A 17,034-nucleotide genomic window follows, 5' to 3' on the forward strand; every position below is an offset into this window, starting at 1 on the left:
AACTATAACTAGTAGTTTTGGTGATCACACCATTGTCAGGTTATAAATGTTTACTAATAGTTTTGTAATTTTGAATAACATCTTGAAGTAAATTATTTTGGCAGCTGCCCCTATCTATCAACTGATTCATTCGAGATTTTCTAAAAAATCAAAAAAAATCAAAATCAAAATTTATTTCCATAAAAACACTTTACAAAACAAAAATTAACTAATAATTTACGGAAAAATAGCACCCGCAAAGAAAAATCTGAGCGCGGAGTGCGAGTTGTGCTTATTTTTTACAATGATGAAAAATACAATACCGTAAATTTTTTGAGTATATTAATTATAAAAACAGAACCAGAAGTAACAATGGCATATCACAATGATAATCTTCTTGTAGCATAAACCTGAGTCACAATGATATAACTTCTACATTAAAAACAACATATATATATATATCTCTGTAGATATTTAAGATAGAATAGAAAATTATAGTACCCTTTAAATTAGTAAAGTAATAAAACAATAGTTCAAATTGTAACTATAACAAGTAGTTTTGGTGATCACACCATTGTCAGGTTATAAATGTTTACTAATAGTTTTGTAATTTTGAATAACATCTTGAAGTAAATTATTTTGGCAGCTGCCCCTATCTATCAACTGATTCATTTGAGATTTTCTAGTTTTATTTATTTTTTTTTTGAAAATTTGGTTATGATTCGCTACTTAGGGGTGATGTATAAGAATTTTATAAGGTATAAGGTTATGAAAATCATAACCCAATTCTCGAAAAAAATGTAAAATGAAAAAATCTCAAATAAATCAGTTGATAGATAGGGGCAGCAGCCAAAATAATTTACCTCAAAATGTTATTCAAAATTACAAAACTATTAGTAAACATTTATAACCTGACAATGGTGTGATCACCAAAACCAGTAGTTATGTTACAATTTGTATTATTGTTTAATTAATCTTGAAATGTACTATGATTCCATTTTATAAATACAAGAAAGTAGCCCTGAATTCATACATTTAATTTAAGATAGAGTTGATTGATTATTATTAAAAATTAATATTACATCAGATATATGGAGATGACTTGAACACAGCTATCCACTATAGAAGACAGTGGTAACAGAGAATCGGCAACTCTGTGGTCCTATCATTTCCACTGACTTTATAATGTGAATCACATTATATGGATTGAAGAACAAGGTAAGCTTGCACAGAGAAACGTATACAAGTAAATACATTTCACTTAATGGCATCATATAGCTGAAAAATGTTGTGAGTAGCCTAAACAATTTTTAAAAGGGTATTTGGATTTTTATTTTTATTTGTATTCAATTGTAGGCCTAACTTAAGAAAAGACAATTTACAAGTAAGTCCATTTAAAACAAGTCTTAAATGTGTTGTCCAGAGAAGCTCACCTTTCAAGTTAGCAAGTGTATTTATAAAGAATACTGAAAGTTTCAAGTCAGTATCAGTAACACTTCCGCCCTCTGTGGGTTGGGGGAGCTTTGAGTCGATCATTGTACTCAAGAATGTGTTGAAAACCAGAATTCAACCACATTATCCATGCTTGTCATAGGAGGCGACCAAAATGGACCTCAAGGCAACTCCAGAAGTTGCCTTGCCTTTAAATCAACGGGATCTGCCCCATCAGGGCAGTTTTGGAGGGGCAAAAAGATAAACCCAAGAGACCAGAGATGGGTGAAACTCCAGGCACAAATGTGGGTCAAGTCGAGGGTGGCCGGGTGCCCTAGAAGCAGTTTGGTGCCCCCTGTCTCAGCAGAAGGACCTACAAAGAAGGCCAGGAGTGAAACTCACGTAGGTCACAATTTTGTGGTTGAAGAGGCCAAAACTCACCACTTTTCAAAGAAGGGCGGCCATTTAGGTAAAACTTCTTGGGAGAGGTGACGATTTTGACCCTGCAGAATTTCGGAGGGGCAAAAAGATAAACCCAAGAAACCAGAGATGGGAGAAACTCCAGGCACAAATGTGGGTCAAGAGGCTAAGTCAAGCGTGGCCGGGCGCTCTAGAGACAACTTGGCTGCCCCTTCCTCAGCGGAAGGACCTAAAAGAAGGCCAGGAGTGGAACTCACGTAGGTCACGAGTACTAATCAGTCTGAAGAGACTGCCAAGCATATCACACTGGATTGCAACCAGGTGATAAATGGAATGTTAATATAGGGAAAACTCCTGGTAAAGGTATTGGTTTGCCTAACTAACATACTACTTGGGAGAAAAACTCCCTCCAAAAACAATAACACTACAGGAAGATTAACAACTAACAGTCAGCATTGTTTAAATGGAAAGCATTAATGGCATTTCAAATGACAAGAATCGGAACATATCGATATCGACCAATAAGCGATTATATTCTTATGATAGATCAGAGGAAAATTATCGATATATCAATGTTTGATGCTGTGCTGTGACAGAATATATACAGAAAGGAAACTTGTAATCAAACGCCTATCTAACCAATGCTTTTTACATGACGCCAATACTAAACACGTCATGTGACCTTGGGAAGTTCCAATCCTGGTATTCTGATTGGCTCGTGGCAGTGAATGAGATCAATTGATCCGGATCATTGAAGTGATCCGAACCTACCATCAATACTATTACAATGCGGCGCTTCCTAACAAGATGGCGGATTTTGGCGTCAGGGTCTAGCCAAGTTTCCATACTATATGTATAAGGTGGTGCTGTATCCAGTGAACTCTAAACTAACTGGAACGGGCTGTCCAATGCTTAGCTAGAACCAAAAGTGTGTAAGGCGGAGTGAGTGAGACAGGCATACCGTGTGGGATTCCCTTCTCTCTTGTACTCATACATTCAAGCAGGCTATTGCTGCTCTTGAGTACGATTTTTCTTTTTTAAAGTTAAAAAACGGATTTGAATGAGTATTAGGGCTATTAGTATTAGATCACAACCTTTTCTCTTAAATATTGTGATGTATTTGTCGTGAAATACGTAGAATTGAATAAAAATACGACCGAAAAATGGTGATGTATTGTGTTGCATTTGGATGCAAGAATGGGCATGTTAAAGGAAAAGAAATACCATTTCACAGGTAAGTCAAACATTTTTATTCTGTTAATTAATTTGAAGAAATCTTTTTGTTTTACATACATTTCCAATACTTCTTTTTATATTGATCAGTTTATTTGACCAAAAATAAAACAACAAATTTGGTTAGATTCCGAAGTTATACCGTACTGTGATAGTTTCTATGTTCATTGAAAATTTCGGCCTACTTTATAGCATCTAAAATAAAAAACATAGTTGAAGAACAAATTAATCCTTATTCAAAAAAGAATAAATAATATCTGATGCAGAAATTGTGAATGTTTCCCTACAAAGACCAGAAAAGGTATACGGTATATGTAGGTGGGCCTATCACATATTCTATGTATGATGTAATTTATGGATATAGATTTGGTGTTGAGCATCAGCATATAATAAATATAGTATATTTATCATAATTTGTTCACGGTATATTATGTAGGTAAGCGTATCATACATTTTATGTATAATGTATAATATAAATTTAGTGTAAGTAGCAGCATATAATACTAATAGAATCTAATAGTATAATACTATAATCTAATAGAATCCATAAGTACGAAAAAATAAACATTTTTTAATGAATTTTGTGTAAACACAGCTTTACAATAATGATTAATAATTCTGTGTTATCATCATGAGATGACATAATTTATTTTAGGTACCTACTTTTATTTTGAAAAATATGATATTGCTATCAGCTGAATTGTAATTAATTTTTGAAATCTTCCCATTTCAAATAAATTTAATAATAGTTCAATTCACAATTATAAAATAATTTTATGTGTATAATTATATGTGTATTATTGTTTATATAATTTATAATTATAAAATAATTATTATTTAGCATATTTTACTGTTTGCTTATCATATGGTCATAATTATAATACAATTGATATAATGTTTCTTCATAGATTTCTTTGCATCATTTCTGAAACTCCCACACTGATTTGAAATGTTATCAGAATACCTGGTATATTGCTATCATTACATCTTTAATAATCCTGTGTTATTGAATCATCATAATTTATTTTATTTACCTACTTTTATTGTGAAAAATATGAGATTGGAATATGAGCCTGTTTTTTCATTCCCAATCATTTCATGACAGTTTATATTTGTCCTTGTTAAATAAATAAAAATAAATAAATAATAAGCTTCTCTTGAATCTGGCCCAAAGTTATTCCCATGCTTGTGAAAAGTTGACAATACTAAAACTACTGCAGTCACAAATAAAAAAATTCTTTTCTTTCTTAATATTCAACCTATTTCATTATTTTTGCTCTCAAAAAGTTAACAATGAACTGCTTAATAAAGGAAAAATAACGCTTCTGTGGAATAAGACATACAATATAAAAATAAAATAGAAATTGAGACTGTGCAATGCATTCTCCCATAAGAGCCAATGTGTAACAAAATGAACGAGTCCCACAGCAATGCGGGTTGCCTATCTTTACCAGCTGCCTCACTTTTTTTGTGTTGCTAGTCCATTCCAGTTAGTATAGAGTTCACTGGCTGTATCACTCGGAAAAAGTATTTTGCTGGTATTTTGTTCATTTAGATAGATTTTGAATACTATTGTCCTTTAGTTGGTATATAAAATTAAAAATGAAATAATAATATCATTTTAACTGCAATGGATTTAGAAGTAAGTTGCCCACTTCATAATTATATTAAAAGTTGCATGAAATTCAAGAACCAAGTTCCACTAACATAACCTATAAAACCAATCAATCTCTATCATCTTTTAAAATAAAGTTAGTTCAAATATTTTTATGATTTTTTTTTGGCTTATGATGTATTGATAGAACTATTCTAAAGTAGCCTACTAATAACAGCACAATAATTATTTATGACTGGCAAATATTGACCATGCTTTGCACTGGATAAAATTTTGAAATGCAATCTCATTATGACCAGGGAGCATCAGAATATTATGAATTTTTAATTATTCTGTCAAAATTGAATGAATCCTGGGCTAAAGTGCACGTCCAGTGCCAACATACCTGTTATCAAATTTTTTGTTGGGATCAATTTAATATGTTATTTGAGCACAAAATCACAAAAATTAAACGGTGGTCACTATTGTTTTTAAAATAAACTAAGTTGATAGTAGCACAACTTTACATGAATTTAACTTATATGTAGCAACAATAAGTAGCTAAGGTTAGGAAAAGCTCTAGGTTAGGAAAGCTTAGGTTAGGAAAAGCTTTGGATTAGAAAAACTCCGATTAGAAATATAATATTTTGATGATTTCAATAATCAAAATGGCTGCTACTCATAGGTTAAATGCATGTAAAATTGTGCTACTTTGAACTTAGTTTATTTTAAAAACAATAGTGACCGCCATTAAATTTTTGTGATTCTGTGCTCAAAATAACATACTAAATCGATCCCAACCAAAAATTTGATGACAGGTATGTTGGCACTGGACGTGCACTTACACCGAATCCTGCTTATCTATTAATTTTGAAAATTCTCAGCATAAAAAAATAGAATTTGATCTCGAACCCATAACCTATCAAAATTATGCCACTGACTCATTTGGAGAAAGCTCTGTTTGTTTGGGCTTCTATACTTGCCTCAACTTTAAGTAACAAATTTAATAAAAATATTCCAATTATTCTATAAAATTTGATTTATTAATCAAAACAAAGAAGGCCTTCAATTATCATTGGTAAATTTGAAGGTTATTGATGTTAAATTGCAAGTTAATCAGTTTATAGGATGATATGTTATCAGTGATGATGTGTAAACCATTGCATTCATCTTGAATCTTGTATAATCCGACCTAAATGAGAAAATTAGATGAAAATTATAGTTGTCAGTCAATGTAGAATGTACAAACAACCAAATAGAAAAGTACCTATCATAGGTAAGAAGAAAACTTTGTAGTTCGATTTTTTAATTTAATTATATACTTTTGAGGCTATTGAAACATGAATTTAAGTGAACTTGATTTTAAGAGTAGCATTCACTTTAAGAATTAAAAATTGTAAATCAACCTTAAAAAACTGGAATTCAAATTAACTTGACAAATGTAGGCTACACCCTACTTCAGAGAAACACCCTTAGAGGGTGACATTGTACATTTCAATGTAGATTCCATTTCATCCCAAATTTTATTTCAACCAAAATTTCATTTTATCCTGTTTTTCTTGTTTCTGTTCATTGTGTTTCTGATCTAAAACTATGAAAAAATAACTCTTCTAAACCATGAAATAATTGTTTTACATGTGTCCAAATACTCCATCAATCAATTCATTTCCAAGTTTATTAAGTCTGTCATATGTCATGAAATAGCTGTTGTAACTTATAAATGTCTAAATACTCCACCAAATCCATACATTAAAATTTCATTCATTTTCTCTAGCATCACAGCTGATTGTGTGCTTTGGCCTCCTCCACAACATTCCTCCAAACATCGCCATCTTCTATAAATCTTCTCTAATCTCTAGAAATAATCTCTGATCTCAATTTCCCATCGTATTCTCAGTCTGCCACTTTTACATCCCTAGTGAAGTTTTTCTTTGAACACTATTTTTGGCATTCTGTTTTCATTCTTCCTTAAAACAAAGTCCATTCATTAAATAATGTTATCAACTATGAAATAGTAGCTCATCAGTCCAGTCCAGTACCATGAAATAGTTGTGAATTATGTATCCAAGTACTCTATCAAATCCATTCATTAAAATTTCATTCATAAAATTCAAGATCATCAAATCTGTTGTGAGCCATGAAATAGTAGCTACTCATTTTTCCAAATACTCCACCAAATGTGACTAACATAGCCACTAATTTGTTTACAGGGAGAAGAGTGTGGAAGCCACAGTGGATCCAGTCCAATCCAGATGCAGCCAGACTACTTGGATGGTCAAGGTCAAGACAACTCAAGGTCAATGCCCCATTCACAACATCAAGGACCAGACATGGACAACTGTAATTGGCCAATCCATGAACCAGATCAACATCAAGACACCATTGAAGATAAGTATCACATCCAACTCAATGTGGATAATCAAAGTGTATACTTGGACCACAATTACTCCAAACATCCCATTGAAATAATTCGGATCAAACCAGAGGAACTAATTGAAGAAGATGAGGAAGAAAAAGAAGAAGAAGAACAACAACAATGTGGAGTAGATATTGGAGTGAGAAGTGGAGAAATAAAGCAAGAGAGTGACACCTGTCTGCAGATTGAAAGGACCTATTCTCTCTCCTCAGATAGACTGAATTCTGACCTCTCTGTTATTGAAAAAATTAAATTTGAAACTGGGGAAATTAAGGAGGAACAACAATCTTTTGAAACAGACCATTCAGATGCATTGATGCAAATTGAAGGTTTTTCTTCTGATCAAGTATCTGAGAATTATGAAAGTGAGAATGTGTCATCTGGACTGTGTATACCATACTATGAGGAACGAGAAGGTTCAAGCTCTGATAGGTCTGTTGATGCAACTCCTGGAAACTTTATGATGAAAGATTCTGAAAAAAATTGCAATGAGGTAGACTTACATATCGAAAATGCAAGGAAGAATGTGATTGATAGTGAATTAACAAAGTGTCAGTTGTGTGATGAAGCATTCAGCAGCACTAGAGAATTGAATCTTCATTGTAGAATACACACAGCTGGAAAACATGCTTGCAAATTCTGTAACTACAAAACAAAAAGGAAATCACAACTCATCATTCATCTAAGGACACACACAGCAGAAAGACCCTTTAGCTGTGATTTGTGTGACTACAAAGCAACAAAGAAATCAAATCTTATAAGTCATTTAAAGTTACATAAAGGAGAAAGACCCTTCAGCTGTGATTCGTGTGACTACAAAGCAACACAGAAATCAAATCTTATTAGACATTTAAAGTTACATAAAGGAGATAGACCCTTCAGCTGTGATTTGTGTGACTACAAAGCAACACACAAATCAAATCTTATTAGACATTTGAAGTCACACACAGGAGAAAGACCCTTCAGCTGTGATTTGTGTGACTACAAAGCAATACACAAATCTATGCTTATCAGCCATATAAGGTCACACACAGGAGAAAGACCCTTCAGTTGTGAATATTGTGACTACAAAGCAACACAGAAATCAACTCTCATCCATCATCTAATGTCACACACAGGAGAAAGACCCTTCAGCTGTGATCTGTGTGACTACAAAGCAACACGGAAATCAACTCTCATCCGTCATCTAATGACACACACAGGAGAAAGACCCTTCAGCTGTAATTTGTGTGACTACAAAACAACTCGTAAATCAATCCTTATCAGACATTCAAAGTCACACACTGGACAAAAATGCCTCTTGCGGTAATTTCTGTGAATATGAATCAATATAACATATACATAATTATTATATTATTCATACAAAAGTTGCTAATACTAAACTTAGTCCTAATTATGATATCCCACTATAATAAGATGTGTGGGTGTAATCATTATATTCTTTTCTAAAACATGTATAAAAATGTATTCAATAATTTCAGTTATAAAGGTTAGTAATTAGTTAGTTATAAAGGTTAGGTAGAATATAATACTCATAGATATATTAAACCATCGACTTGAATCTTAGACCCCACTTCACTAGGTCAATTAAGCAAGGAATTTCTGTATTTTAATATCTGCTTATTTTTATTTATTTATATCTGGTTATTTGTGTTCAACGGTTCTTGAAAACAACTCTAACGATTTTCACAAAATTTGGAACATAGTAGGTTTATGATATAAAAATTCGATTGCACTAGGTCTCATCCCCGGGAAAATTGCTGAAGGACATGAAAATGATAATAATTATTCATCCTTGAAAAAATGGATAATAATTCCATCCACTGTCAAAAGAGAAGATGTGTGTGTGGGAGAGAAAAATAACTATTTACAGCTGTTTTATCTATTAGCAAGAAATATTATATAATTTTTTTTATTTACTTGATCAAAATAATCTGATTTGTTGACATGACATGATAATCATTCTAAACTAGAGTATATCATAATTTTCAAAGTTAATAATTATTTGACAATTTTAAGTGATTTGTGAGTGTTAATTTGTTATTCAATTTGGTTTGTAAATAATAATCCAAATTAGAACTTTTTTGTTTTTCAATGTTTGGACTAAAAATTGAACCTGAATTCAAGTGTATGAAACATAATCTACTTTCTGGACTATTCACAGTGTATAAATCAAAATTTGGGGAAGAAACAGTTTTGGGCTGTGCCTGTTAGTCCTTCTGCAATTATTTTAAAAAATTGTGTTCTTTTTATCAATAGTTTATAAATAAATAATTAGCAAAGCTCTGTGCCCCAATATTTGTTTGTTAATATTAGATGATTCTTTCTCTCTTTCTCATAAATTTTGAAACCTACCACTATCACTTGTACAATAATAATAATTAGAGAAGAAAAAATATATAAAAATTAATTGATGTGTTATGTTTTGTGTTTATATACCTAAATCAAAAAAGCTATTTGACCATTTATATTGTAATTTGTAACATCATACTGTGAGCACTCTTCAAATGGGGAGCAATGATGTTGTTGTTGTATTGAGAAGTTGGTAACACTGTCAGATGATGATGGCACTGGTGTGGTGCGTGTATGTGTTCTGCAGAATGACTGGACAACATAATTATAATTATAAAATAAAGTGCTCTTATACAGTAAAATATTGCTTTGTGCTTATTTATAAAATACTACATGGCGCAGTCGGAAATAATGACAAAATTAAAAGTTGACAGAAATTATTGTGATATCTAAGTGGTTATCTTTTGTGAAAGTGAATCTGGGAGTACGTTATGGATAATGCCAAGGTTCCGGCCCATTGAGGTTAGATGGTAATTTAGCTGAAAATTTTCAAAAATTCAAACAAAATTTTGAGATTTATTTATTAGCTGCTGGACATGAAAAGAAGGACACCAAAATAAAAACTGCTATTCTTTCAAATGTAATAGGGGAAGATGCAGTTGAACTTTACAATACATTTAATCTGGATGATACAGGTGAATCTGATTATGACAAAGTTATCAAGCAGTTTAAAGAATATGCTGATTCAAAAAAGAACATTGTTATGGAACGTTTTCATTTCAATTCTAGATCTCAACAGGAAAATCAACCATTTAATAATTTTTTGACAGACTTGGAAAAATCAGTAAAGTCTTGTGAATACAAGGACCAAACAGATAGTTTAATTCGTGACAGAATTGTTCTAGGAGTCTTTGATAAGGGATTACAGGAACGCTTACTTCGTGTTCAGGACTTAACTTTGGATAATGCAATAGACTTTTGTAGGGCAGCGGAGCTTGGTAAAAACAGGGTTGAGGACATTGCAAGTAAATTAAATCAGAGTGTATGCATTGTAAAGACAAGTATTCCATCGACAAGTAACAGACATCAGGTAGGCAGTAAACCTTTCTTTAATTGTACTACAAAGACTGATAGTGAGAGTATTCAAGGACAGCAACAGATAACTGGTGACCGAAAATATGTTTGCCGAAAGTGTTCTCGTGTTCATCCTCAGAGACAATGCCCAGCATTTGGAAAAAAATGCTACATTTGCCAGAAATTCAATCACTTTGCCAGTTGTTGTACCAACCAAGGAAGAGTCAACACTTTATTACAAGACACTAATAAGACAGCTAACAATGGCAATGATTCTATTAATGTACGGCTAGATAGTAACACTTTTGTGATTGACACTTTGGTGACAAACAATAATGGTAGCTACAAGGAATGGATAGAAGAAATTTCGATTCAAGGTCAGAATATTGTGTTCAAAATAGATACTGGTGCTGAGATTAATACAATACCACTTTCTATACTATCAGGTTTTACAGGAACAAAGCAGTTATCAAAAACAGAAGTTACTCTTAAAGCTTATGGGGGATTTCAAATTAAACCCGTGGGAATAGTCAATTTAGATTGCTCTAGGAAAACTGGAGAAAATATAACCTTACCTTTTGTTGTAATTGATAGTTCACAGTTGAAAGAAAATATACAGCCAATTCTTGGTTTACAGGCAGCAATGAAACTAGGGTATTTGAAAAGTATTGAGGCACTTGAAACAGGTCAGGGTAATAATAGTAAAGAGAGGTTTATAAATGAAAACAAACAGGTTTTTTCTGGAACTGGCAAATGTGAATAATTCTGTCATATTGAACTAAAAGATGATGTAACACCGGTAGTGAAACCACCTAGGAGAATACCGTTTGCTATAAAAGATAGATTGAGAAGCAAATTGGAGCAATTAGAAAAAGACCAGATTATTTCTAAAGTGGATCAACCTAAAAACTGGGTGAGTAATCTTGTTGTAATTGAAAAAAGTGACAAATCTCTTAGACTATGTTTGGATCCAGTTGATTTAAACAAAGCTGTAAAGCGTGAACATTACATAATTCCCACCTATGATGACATTTGTAGTAAATTATCTAACAAAAAATGCTTTAGTGTTTTGGATATGAGGGAAGGATTCTATCACATACCATTAGATTATGCTTCTAGTGAGTATTGCACTTTCAATACAGAATTTGGATTGTATAAGTTTAATCGTTTACCATTTGGTTTGATTAATTCAGCAGAAATATTTCAGAAAGCAAACTCACAAAATTTTGGGGATATTCCTAATATTGTAATATACATTGATGATATACTTGTTGCTACTGAAACTGAAGAAGAACATGATAAAATAATGAAGCAAATTGTAGACAGGGCTTTAAAGTTGAACATAAAATTTAATTCAGACAAGCTCCAGTATAAAGTAGATGAAGTCAAATTCTTTGGTCATGTTTTTACTGCTAAAGGGGTCACTCCAGATCCAGAAAGGGTTAAGGCATTGTTGGTACTGGAAAATCCCAAAGATAAGACTGAATTACAACGATTAATGGGTCTTTTCAATTATTTGAGGGCATTTATTCCAGATATGGCATCTATAACTGCACCACTTCGAGAAATGCTCAAAAAAGATGTTAAATTTCAATGGCTGGATTGTCACACAAATGTATTGAATAAGTTAAAAAGTCTGATAGGAAAAACTCCAGTTTTAGCTAATTTTGATGAAACAAAAGAAATTTCTATTCAGTGTGATAGTTCAAAAAGTGGAATAGGTTGTTGTTTAATGGTTGATGGTCAGCCTATGTCATATGCATCCAGGAGTATGTCAGATGCTGAGCAAAATTTTTCACAAATTGAGAAAGAATTCTTAGCAATTGTATACTCATGTCAAAAATTTCATTATTATATATATGGTAGGAAAGTCAAGGTGCTAACAGATCATAAACCATTGGTGTCTTTGATGAATAAGCAGATTGCAAATATAGTTTCACCAAGGTTACAACGTTTAAAACTTAAAGTGTTGAAATATGATTTACAAGTTGAGTATTTGCCAGGTAAATCAATGTTTGTTGCTGATTTGTTAAGCAGGGATTATTTGAAAGATAGTTCTGACAGATGTGATGATTTTGTGAATGAAGTTGTTCACTGTGTAGGATTATTTAATAATGTATTGATTTCTGATAGAAAGAAAGACTTTATAAAAGTTGCTACTAAAGATGATGAAATATTACAGGAAGTAATTAATTATTTGAATAATGGATGGCCTAAAAATAGAAATAATGTAAGTGATAGAGCTAGATTGTATTATAAGTTGAAAGATGATCTGTGTGTTGAAAATGGTTTGCTTTTTCTAAGTGAACGAGTTGTAATTCCTACAAAAATCAGGAAGGAAATTTTAAATGATTTGCATGTAGGTCATTTTGGAATTGAAAAGACAAAGTCACGGGCTAGACAAGTAGTGTATTGGCTTGGTCTTAATAATGAGATTGAAAATCTGGTTTTGCAATGTCTTATTTGTAAAAAATTTAAGCCCAAAAATGTAAAAGAATCGTTAATACCTCATGAAATACCAGATCTTCCATTCCAAAAAGTTGCTGTAGATTTATTTGATTATGCAGGAGATAGCTATTTAGTACTAGTAGATTATCTGTCAAAATGGTTGGAAGTTAGGAAATTGAGGAATAAACAAGCAAATGAAGTTATTCGAATACTATTGTCAATTTTTGCATCACATGGTATACCAAATTTTGTTGTAGCAGATAACGTTCCATTTAATTCATATGAATGCTCAAAATTTGCAAATGATTGGAATTTTCAGTTCATATATAGCAGTCCCAGATATCCTAAATCCAATGGCCTAGCTGAACGTGGGGTTCAGACTGCTAAGAATATTATTAAGAAATGTATGGAAGGAGGTACAGATTTGCAATTAGCACTACTGGAATTTCGAAATTTGCCAGTTTATAATTTGCATGTGTCACCAGCACAAATCTTGTTTTCGAGACGACTTCGCACTAAACTCCCAATTTCTGAAAACTTGCTTATTCCAAATGTACAAACAAATATTAAAAGTAAATTGATTGAGGTTCAAAGTAAGCAAAAACAATATTATGACAAGAATGCAAGGGATAGACAATCCTTTCAGACAAATGATAGGGTGACTATACGGAACGGGAACCAATGGGAACCTGCCATGATACTTGAGAAACATTGGGCACCTAGGTCTTATATTGTTAGAAATAAAAATGGGAATATTGTTCGCAGGAATTCTTTTGATATACGGAAAGGAAATGTCATGAATAAGCATAATTTTTACATTAGGAACTATGATGACTTACAGTTGGAAGGGAGGGAAGATTATGAAGGTGTAGAAAATTTTGGAAATTATCAACATATAAATGATAATAATCAAAATATTGGTTCAAGGAGATCAAGATATGGTAGAATAATTAGGAATAGAGAGCGATTGGATTTGTGAAATTTATTCTCATTCAGGATTAGGCTATATGTTTGAAAATTGAACTTTGTAATATGTAGAATTAAGTTTATATGTTTGTATCATTTTGTGATACCCTTTAAGGAGGGAGATGTTGTATTGAGAAGTTGGTAACACTGTCAGATGATGATGGCACTGGTGTGGTGAATGTCTGTGTTCTGCAGAATGACTGGACAACATAATTATAAATAAAGTGCTCTTATACAGTAAAATATTGCTTTGTGCTTATTTATAAAATACTACAGTCTATATTAAAGGAATCCTGATACATATCTTGATGTAAACCTTGCAACAGACACTATAGTGAGGTCCACGTTATAATGGCAGTATTTGATAAACATTGGTGTTGCTATCCTTGTCTATCATTCAACAAAGCAGATACCACTTTCTTTTGTAGCTCCACATTTTTGCCTCATCATTTTTCAACAACATATGAATATAATTGATCAAAAAAATATTCAATTTCAATTATGAAAATTTATTATTTAATCATTGAATAATATGTATGATTATTTTTAAAGAAGAATAAACAGTTAATATTACATCTGAAATACTGGTATCAGCTATCTTCTGTAGAATGCAGTGGCAAGGCAGAGGAATGACAATGCTGTTTTACTATCAAAAAACTATATTTATTAAAATTATATTATTTATGAATTGGAAGACCAACCTAATCGAGATAAAAATATTGATATATCATAATCAAGATAAAAATATCGAGAGTTATTCATCCATACCTTAGACCAGTTATAGAATAGACACGGTGGAAAGTCTAGCCTCTGAAGCAAACATTCACTGCCATATCTCCAAATCGAGACGTCATCATAGGATAGAAAAATTTAGATTGTGTATTTCATAAGGATGTAAATTATTCTTTATTAAAATGGTAAACTCCAGCTTTGCTCCCGCTGAAATAGACACAATCTTTTTTGAAAACATCTACGTGTTTGACCAATGTAAAATTTTTCACAATTACTACATTCCAGTTTATAAACGCCTGATTTTTTAAATTGTTCTTGTTGTATTTTTTTATTAGAAATCTTCTTTATTAAATTAAAAACATTATTTGTTGTTTTGTATCCTAAATAAAATTGTTTTGCAAATGTCTTCCTATTTGCCTTATTGAGAATAGTGTTGTATGGAACACAAATATATTCCTTATTTTCTGAATTTCTATCATTTTGTGGATTAATTTGTTTATATTTTTGCTTATATATCATCTTATCAATAAATTTGGTATCATATCCATTTGTTACTGCAAAATGTTTTATAATTTTCACTTCTTTTTCATAATTTTCTTTTGACACAGGAATATTTATCAATCTATAAATCATTGATCTGAATGCTGCTGTTTTTTGCTGCCATGGATGGTTAGAGTCTTTTGGAATAAGAGTATTTGTATGTGTGGGTTTCCTGAAGATATTAAAATTATGGTGATCCCATAGCTAAACCTTCCTTTTGCTTATAAATTTTGTCATTGATAGTGAAAAAATTTTGATCTATGCATGTTTTTGCTAATGCTATTAAATTATCTATTTCATTACTGTTCACATCATTTTCAATCAAGTTTTGCTTTAAAATGTTAATAGTTTCATTAGTTGGGATAGAAGTATACATGTTGACTACATCAAATGATAGAAAAATTGCGTGACTTGGATTAGTTATTCCCTTGATTTTTTGAACTAGTTGGTAAGAATTTGTTACATTATAATTTTCATAAAACTTGATTGAAAATTATGTGAACAGTAATGAAATAGATGATTTAATAGCATTAGCAAAAACATGCATAGATCAAAATTATTTCACTATCAATGACAAAATTTATAAGCAAAAGGAAGGTTTAGCTATGGGATCACCATTATCAGGATACCTTGCTAATATATATATGAACAATTTGGAAAAGTCTAAAATTATGAATGATAATAATAATCCTTTGAGAGAAAATATCATTTATTGGTATAGATATGTTGATGATATAATATGCTTATACAATAATAATAATGATGAAACACATGAAGATTTAGAAAAATATTTAAACTCAATTTCACCTTCTATAAAATTTACTATGGAAGTTCAAAAAGAGAAAATAAATTTTTTAGACTTGGAAATAAGTAAGAGAAATGAGAAACATAATTTTAATATCTTCAGGAAACCCACGCATACAAATACTCTTATTCCAAAAGACTCTAACCATCAATGGCAGCAAAAAACAGCAGCATTAGATCAATGATTTATAGATTGATAAATTCCTGTATCAAAAGAAAATTATGAAAAAGAAGTGAAAATTATAAAACATTTTGCAGTAACAAATGGATATGATACCAAATTTATTGATAAGATGATATTAAGCAAAAATATAGACAAATAATCCACAAAATGATAGAAATTCAGAAAATAAGGATATATTTGTGTTCCATACAACACTATTCTCAATAAGGCAATAGGAAGACATTTGCAAAACAATTTTATTTAGGATACAAAAACAAATAATGTTTTAATTTATAAAAGAAGATTTTTCTAATAAAAAAATACAACAAGAACAATTTAAAAAATCAGGCGTTTATAAACTGGAATGTAGTAATTGTGAAAAATTTTACATTGGTCAAACACATAGATGTTTTCAAAAAAGGTTCACATATTCAGGCTTTAAATTCAAAAAATACTACTCAAAAATCAGCGTTTGCTGAACATTTAATTGAGAATAATCATAATTATATCAATCTAAATTCTAATATGAAAATATTAAGCACTAGCCGTCAGGCTCGCTTCGCTTGCCATATCCGTCTAGCCAGGGGTCTCCGCCCCCTGGACCCCGACTGGACGTCCAGGAATGAGATCAGCAGGCTCGCTTCGCTCGCCTGCATTTTTCATTTGGGCATTTTATCATATGTTAAGACAATCCAGTCGGGGGTCCAGACTAAATGTCGGCTAAACAGATATGGGGAGCGAAGCAAGCCTGACAGCTAGTAATATAATATTCCCAAGATTGAAGTACGTGCCCAATCAAATTTTTCCGCGATAAATGCATTTAAATCTTCAACTTGGTGCCAACTTGACAAAATTATTATTTAGTTGCCAGTTAACAACTGTTTTCGAAGAGGTACTCTATCTAGATTATAGTTCTATAGTAAAATATGATATGGAAATTTC

The 17,034-nt window shown here is 31.6% G+C and overlaps 1 protein-coding gene across 2 annotated transcripts in view; it reads left to right on the top strand.

The window, feature by feature from the left end:
* Positions 1 to 4,571: 4,571 nt before the first annotated feature.
* Positions 4,572 to 17,034, top strand: part of LOC111060117 (gastrula zinc finger protein XlCGF57.1) — a 34,702-nt gene continuing 22,239 nt past the window's right edge. The window contains exons 1-2 of one of the 2 annotated variants that reach the window (XM_039441113.1): positions 4,572 to 4,705; positions 6,868 to 7,257. In XM_039441113.1, coding sequence (XP_039297047.1) covers positions 4,694 to 4,705; positions 6,868 to 7,257 — 402 coding nt within the window. In that variant the 5' untranslated portion in view covers positions 4,572 to 4,693. Of the gene's footprint in view, positions 4,706 to 6,867; positions 9,866 to 17,034 lie in introns of those variants that run through there. The other variant, XM_039441111.1, reaches the window with a different exon arrangement.

This window comes from Nilaparvata lugens, chromosome 14, assembly GCF_014356525.2.
Source record: "Nilaparvata lugens isolate BPH chromosome 14, ASM1435652v1, whole genome shotgun sequence".
NCBI classification, from domain to species: Eukaryota; Metazoa; Arthropoda; class Insecta; order Hemiptera; family Delphacidae; genus Nilaparvata; species Nilaparvata lugens.